The sequence below is a fragment of the Macrobrachium rosenbergii genome, chromosome 55 (assembly GCF_040412425.1).
Source record: "Macrobrachium rosenbergii isolate ZJJX-2024 chromosome 55, ASM4041242v1, whole genome shotgun sequence".
Taxonomy (NCBI): domain Eukaryota; kingdom Metazoa; phylum Arthropoda; class Malacostraca; order Decapoda; family Palaemonidae; genus Macrobrachium; species Macrobrachium rosenbergii.
The window spans coordinates 86,451,730-86,459,229 of record NC_089795.1 but is presented as its reverse complement, the minus strand read 5'-3'; the positions used below and the strand labels follow the sequence as shown (position 1 = coordinate 86,459,229).

General features: G+C 36.9%; 1 protein-coding gene across 2 annotated transcripts in view; it reads right to left on the bottom strand.

The window, feature by feature from the left end:
• LOC136835166 (C-type lectin domain family 17, member A-like) overlaps window positions 1–7,500 on the bottom strand; it is a 12,590-nt gene that overhangs the window by 2,936 nt on the left and 2,154 nt on the right. Inside the window, exon 1 of one of the 2 annotated variants that reach the window (XM_067098376.1) lies at window positions 1,158–1,278. The exons of the other annotated variant lie outside the window; for it this stretch is intronic. Coding sequence (XP_066954477.1) covers window positions 1,158–1,182 — 25 coding nt within the window. The 5' untranslated portion in view covers window positions 1,183–1,278. Of the gene's footprint in view, window positions 1–1,157; window positions 1,279–7,500 lie in introns of those variants that run through there. 2 annotated transcript variants of the gene reach the window in all.

Here is a 7,500-nt window from a genome sequence, read left to right as displayed (position 1 = left end):
AAAGAACAAAGGAACAATAATTTGAATAATTTTCTCAATATGTTGCATATAAAAATATAAACACATCACTTTGACTTATTACTAAAAATATTATTCCCTAAATGCATGCACCGCCATCTAGTTCCATTTCCAGTCATTAAAACTACAAACTCCATCGCCAAATTATGTATGCTATCAATAATGTCGTAATACATTCAGAACTCACTGTCCAGCCTTTCACCATACCGTGGAATGAAATGGAATGGAATGGAATGTAGAACTTAGGTCTAAGGCCAAACGCCGGGACTTATAAGGTCATCCAGCGCTGAAACGGAAATTGTGGGAGTAGAAAGGTTTGAAAGGTGTAACAGGAGGAAAACCTCAAAGCAGTGGCACTGTGAGGTTGGACAGCAAGATGGAAGAAAGAGAATATGAATGGAGGTAGAGTAAAAGGAATAAAAGGGGCTGCAGCTAGGGGCCTACATTTTGTTTCCCCTTCCCTTTCTGGTCCTTCAACCTTCACCTACATCTCGGGGAATGTCATACCTTGCAGATTTCCTTCGCCAAGGAATTTTCGTCGGTCAATTGGGTTCCCTCAGTAGCTCGTTCGAATCTTGGGTATTGGTCGAGATTCTCAATATAGTTGAATTTCTTAGCATGCAGAATTCATCCGTCACTTAGATTGTAATCTTTCCTCGTGATATTTTGTCCTAATTAGTCTAGATTCGCTTTCAAATAGTACTGGTTGCATCAACTATATATATATATATATATATATATATATATATATATATATATATATATATATATATATATATATGTATGTATATGTATATGTATATAAATATGTGTGTGCGTGTGTATGTGTAAACACACACACACACACACACACACACATATTATATATATATATATATATATATATATATATATATATATATATATATATATATATATATATATATATATATAATATAGTTAGTGGTCCACTGAGTGAAGGAACAATTATTTCCATCTGTCAGTCTTCAGAAAACTTTCATACCCTAATCAACTCTATCACCACTGGCGTACATACATACATACATACATACATACATCCACACACACACATGCATACATACATACATACAGGCATGGTGAATGCCCACAGGAAAAGAAATATAATCGAGATATCTCACCGGCTAGAAGAATCACGCTGACCATCTTGGTAGCAAAAATCGAAATGGTAAATTTCCCTCCGGTTCGCGACGAATTTAAACAGAACGGGGAACCAGCCTGACCTCAGCAAATGGCCCAAGTCACGTGTCAGTTCACGCGTTATCGGCAGGCAAGATTCGGTGTAAAGCCCTCAAGTTGCCAAAAAAAAAAATAAAATACATATATATATAAATCCTTTCTCCAAATTATAATCCTCAACCCTTTTTTTACTTGAAGTCTTCTTATCGACATCATTAGACACATGGCAAGTTCTCACTGGCGTGTTTATGAAGGTGAGTTCATGGTATGTTGTGAATTTTTTATATATATATATATATATATATATATATATATATATATATATATATATATATATATATATATATCTGTAATGACCTTTTCGTTGTGATTTCCAAAAGGTGGATGGTGATTGGTTTTACATTCTGGGTACTTTAATGTTTTTGGAGGATAAAGCCTTTCCAGACTTTATCAGTTTGAGTGAACTTGAATTTTTCTGCCTACACACACACACACATATACAAATATATATATATATATATATATATATATATATATATATATATATATATATATATATATATATATATATATATATATATATATATATATATATTATTGCATGTTGTACTTAGGTATATTGAATGAAATTGAAACTATTTAAATAATATTTTATATATATGTTATATATATATATATATATATATATATATATATATATATATATATATACGTATATTTATACATATATACTTAGGTATATTGAATGTATATATATATAAATTTTCTGACTCATCAGGATCGAACCCAGGTCTTCCAATGGAAAGACCTGGGTTCGATCTTGATGTGAGTCAGAAATTTATTTCTGTTCCACACGTGATTGTGTGTTGATTATTTCTAACATATATATATACATATATATGTGTGCGTGCGTTTCCCTTCAAGGAAGTGTCGGCCTTTCAGTTCCTTGCAAGTCTTTTGGGTGAGGTACATATATATGTGTTGGTGCCCTCAAGGAAGTGTCGGCCTTTCAGTTCCTTGCAAGTCTTTTGGGTGAGGTTGCGAGCCCCATGCCCTAATTTCGCTATGATTTCGAATGCTGCATTTGACTAATCACTAAGTACGAGTGACCAACTTAGGTCAACAGAGGCACGATGCCAGATAGAAATCCGGTCATGGTGTCTCCATTAAGATACATAAATCACTGCAGCTTCTTCAGTAAATTCATTACGGAGAATTCAGACCTCTTGCAGTAGAATGAAAATCAATTCCATACTTCTTTTTCCAGAATCCGGATATGTATCCAGACTTTCTGTCTGTCTTTTCCGGATATGTATCCGGACTATCTGTCTGTCTTTCCTGGATATATGTCCGGACTTTCCGTCTGTCTGTCCCGGATACGTACCTGGACTTTCTGTCTGTCTGTCTTTGCTGGATATGTGCCCGGACTTTCTGTCGGTCTGTCCCTGATATGTATCCGGACTATCTGTCTGTCTTTCCCGGATATGTATCCGGACTTTCTGTCTGCCTGTCTGTCCCGGATATGTATCCGGACTTTCTGTCTGTCTGTCTTTGCCGGATATGTATCCGGACTTTCTGTCTGTCTGTCCCGGATATGTATCCGGACTTTCTGTCGGTCTTTGCCGGATATGTATCCGGATTTTCTGTCTCTCCTTCCCTGAAATGTTTCCCATATTTTCTGTCATTTGGTCTTAATCCATATTTTTGACTGGATATGTATCCAGATTTTCTGATCATTACTCTTACTCCCCTCAAATCCTTTCCAGGACAAGTCTGAATTTTCTGCCTGTTTGTCTTAGTCCCCAATCTTTCCTTGGGGATGTATGCGGATTTCCTGTCTGTCTTTCTCAGATATGTATCCAGATTACCTGTCCAGATGTTTCCTGCATTTTCAGTCTTAATCCTTATTTTTTACTGCACCTGAATCGAGATTTTTTGTCTTTTAGACTTCATGCCAAATTCTTTCCAAGATATGTATCCAGATTTTCTGTTTCTCTTATTCCACAATCCTTCTCTGGAAATGTATCCACAGTTTCTGCCTCTCTTTCCAGATGTGTATCTGGGTTTTCAGTTTATTTGGCTTAATAGCCACGTTTTACTAGATGTGTATCCGGATTTCTGTCGGTTTTACTTAATCCCCAATCTCTCGCTGAATGTTAATGCGGATTTTCTTTCTTTCTTTCCCAGGTATGTATCCAGGTTTTCTGCCTACCTTTCCTGGAGTGTATCCACATTCCCAACCTGTTAGCGCTGAATGACCTAAATGGGTCCCAGCGCTTGGCCTACGGGGTCAATGTCAAGCATGAATATTAAGGTATCATCCAACGTATTTACATTAAGACATAGGAATGTTTAGATTCTCGTGATATATTCGTTTTAAAATCTGCTCATTTAGATTGCCAAACCTGTATTTCTTTTTTTCCTTTCGCTATCTCTTCCCAAGGGTATTGTGTCCGGGAAAAGTGATTCATTTGCAGTTTCTCGTAGCCAATGCGTTAGTGAATACAGCAGCTTTCATCATCTCAAAAACACTATAATCTGTATCCAGTCAAGCAGGGGATAGCAATCTAATCACGGCTAGAAACTGTAACCTGTTTTTTTTTAATTCGTTCAAAAATGCTTTCATAACATTTTACAGAGTGATGTTTATTCTGCGGGACATATTCTGTTCAAACGTCTTCTTACATTAAAGAAAAACTATTTTTTGTTTAGGTTAAACAAATACTCTCTCAGCTCAGAATTTCTTTCATGGCAGACCAAGTTATCGGCACTTCACTGCGTCAGCACAGAATGTTTGAAACATTCCCGAAACTCTTCACGTGAATATTCGACCATTCTTAAGAGCAAAATGAAGTCATCATAAAATCTGAAACTACATAAAAAATGTAATTCTTGTTGGGAGCGCCTTCGAATATATATATATATATTTATGTATAATGTATATATATATATATATATATATATATATATATATATATATATATATATATATATATATATATATATATATATATATATATATATATATATATATATATATATATACTGCTTTCTTTTGGGCAATAAATGTCGCTGAAGAAACCTGGTGGTAAGGGCCGTGGTCTTGACCTTCAGCTTGTGAGGAATTATGGGAAATGTTCATGTCTTAATAGGTTTGTAAAACTGCCCCCCAGTATTGTGTAATCTGTTTGTGTTTCAGCTATCTACACGTGCTCTCTCTCTCTCTCTCTCTCTCTCTCTCTCTCTCTCTCTCTCTCTCTCTCTCTCTCTCTAATAGAGTGTCTTCTTTTGAGTATTACTTAATAACTTTGACTTAAACCTTTAGAAGACCATAAAGTCTTCTTAAGAATTAACCCTCACATTTAGATTCTACACAACTCGGAGATAAATGTATTAATCCAAATAATATCGGCTATGCGCCTTTTAAAATGACTCTAGCGATTCCTTATTCATTTAAATAATACTACACGATGCAAATATGCGAACGTTGGATTACCATCATTATCAGGTTTCAGAAACACAGCATTCATATGCAGTTGAAATACTACTTCATCAAATAGCCCCGTGCCAGAGACCTTTCGGTATCATAAACCTAGTGCCAGAGATTATCCTGTGTCACACAGTCCAGAGGTCTTTCAGTGCCACAAGCCTGTTGCCAGAGGTTATCCTGTGTTACACAGCCCAGAGGTCTTTCAGTGTCACAAACCCAGTGCCAGAGCTTATCCTGGGCCACAAAGCCCAGTGACAGAGATATTTCAGTGTCACAAACCCAGTGCCAGAGGTTATCCAGTGCCAAAAAAGCCCAGTGCAAGAGATCTTTCAGTGTCACAAACCCAGTGCCAGAGGTTATCCTGTGTCACAAAGCCCAGAGATCTTTCAGTGTTACAAACCCAGTGCCAGAGGTTATCCTGTGCCACAGAGCCCAGTGCCAGAGATCTTTCAATATTACAAGCCCAGTGCCAATACGTCATTATGTATCACAAACCCAGTGCCAGAGATCTTTCAATATTACAACCCCAGTGCCAGACGTCATTCCGTGTCACACAGCCCAGTGCCAGAGGTCATTTCCCTTCATGCTGCTTGGTACCAGCGGCCATTCCATGCCACATGGCCTAATGCCCTAGGTCATTCAAAGTCACATGACCCAGTGCCAGAGGTCACTCATGCCCTCCACTCTGGAACTGCAGGAAAATGTTTCTGGAGGTGATATAGACTCGCATGCTTAGATTTATTCTTTCTTTCTTTTTTAACAGGACGGATAACCTATTGCTCTCCTGTAGCCCAATCCTGAAGAAATCACGAGAAGAATGAGGAAAGAATACAAACTACCTTTTGATAAGGAAAACAACGCACAAACTTCCTTCTGATGAGAGTGATTCTTCAATGGTCGTGTATTTAATCGAAAATATGCAGAATATTCAGAAGCCGCCCTTCTAAGATGAAAATGCATATGGTGGTACTAATAATAATAATAATAATAATAATAATAATAATAATAATAATAATAATAATACTTGCTGAAAAGGACTGGTGTATTTTGCGAATTTATCTTATACAGGTTCTTTTCTATTTTCCTTATAATTCGCTTTTCAGGTTCAGCGATGTTGGTCAGCAACTGGCCGATATTCATATCGGAAAAGGACAGCGTTGAATGCGGGAAATATTTTTTTATTTTTATTGAAATAGTCAATCAGAAATCCATGGATTCCTTTCTCCACGGATTTCTGATTGAATGGTTCAATAAAAATATTTCCCGCATTTCAACCTGTCTTTTTCCAATATGAATACTGGCCAGTTGCTGACCAACATCGCTGAGCCTGAAAAGCGAATTATAAGGAAAATAGAAAAGATTCTGTATTAGATAAACTCGCAAAGTACAGCCATCTTTTCATCAAGGCTTGCTTGAAGGAGAGTCTGCTTCCTTCATAATAATAATAATAATAATAATAATAATAATAATAATAATAATAATAATAATAATAATAATAATAATAATAATAATAATAATAATAATGACTCTTTCTTGTGAATGAAATCAAAACGACATAATTTATTTGCTCAAAGGGCTTTCTATAGAGCAGTGGAACTCACGTTGACAAAACGTAGGCGCAGAAAAAATAGAGTTCTACATATTGATCTCAAAGGGACACAGAAATGATGATTAATCATTTTATTATTTGGTCTACGAGTTCGTTACCGAAAACGAACCAGGAGCCAAAGAGGGCTTCAGGGATTCTTGAAAATATCCTTCTTGTAAGATCCTACTCAGCGGTAATTAAAATTCTCTCGTTTGCTTTCACTTCGAAAGCCGCGTACATTCACCGGGGATAAATAAACAAGATACCCAGTTTGGCATTATATTTTGAATGCTTATCCATCTATGTTCCCCGAAAGGAAAAAGAGAGTTATATATATATATATATATATATATATATATATATATATATATATATATATATATATATATATATATATATATATATATATATACATATATATATATATATATATATATATTCTAGTGTCATTTATTCATTAATTTACTGTACGATGTTCCATGTTAGGCTGCGTAACTGCAAGAAGAAGAAGAAGAAGGAGAAGAAGAAGGAGAAGGAGAAGAACAAGAAGAAGAGGAAGAATGAAGCCAGCTCGCAGATCGGATTGGACCCAGAAACGTCCAGGCAGGGAACGTCGGCGAAGTGATAATAGGAAGCCTTCTCCAGGACAGCGCAGTTGCGCGTGAAGTTGATCAAAGGCCTCTGCTTGAAGGAGTGATCGCAGTCGTAACTCCAGAAGGGCGTGCCCGTGGGGACGGGAGTGCCGTCTCCCCACTTCCAGCGTCAGCCCTTCTTTGGCTGAGTCGGTTGAGCTTCAGACTGTCATTCGATGGGCCGGAGTTCAATTCCCGCGGCCGGCTGATGAAGAGTTAGAGGAATTTATTTCTGGTGATAGAAATTCATTTCTCGCTGTACTGTGGTTCGGATTCCACAATAAGCTGTAGGTCCCGTTGCTAAGTAACCAATTGGTTCTTAGCCACGTAAAATAAATCTAATCCTTCGGGCCAGCCCTAGGAGAGCTGTTAATCAGCTCAGTGGTCTGGTAAAACTAAGGTATACTTACTTACTTCCAGCGTCCTTCGTGGCCCTCGTCAGAAGCGTCGATCCAGTAGTCAAAGTAGTCGAAGCCTTAGGTGTTTTGGGGGGAAAAGATCTTGCGTCAGATTTGGAAGTGGTAGTCGCTGACAAAAAAAAAAAAAAAAGGCCGAGCAGTTAATATAAGACAACA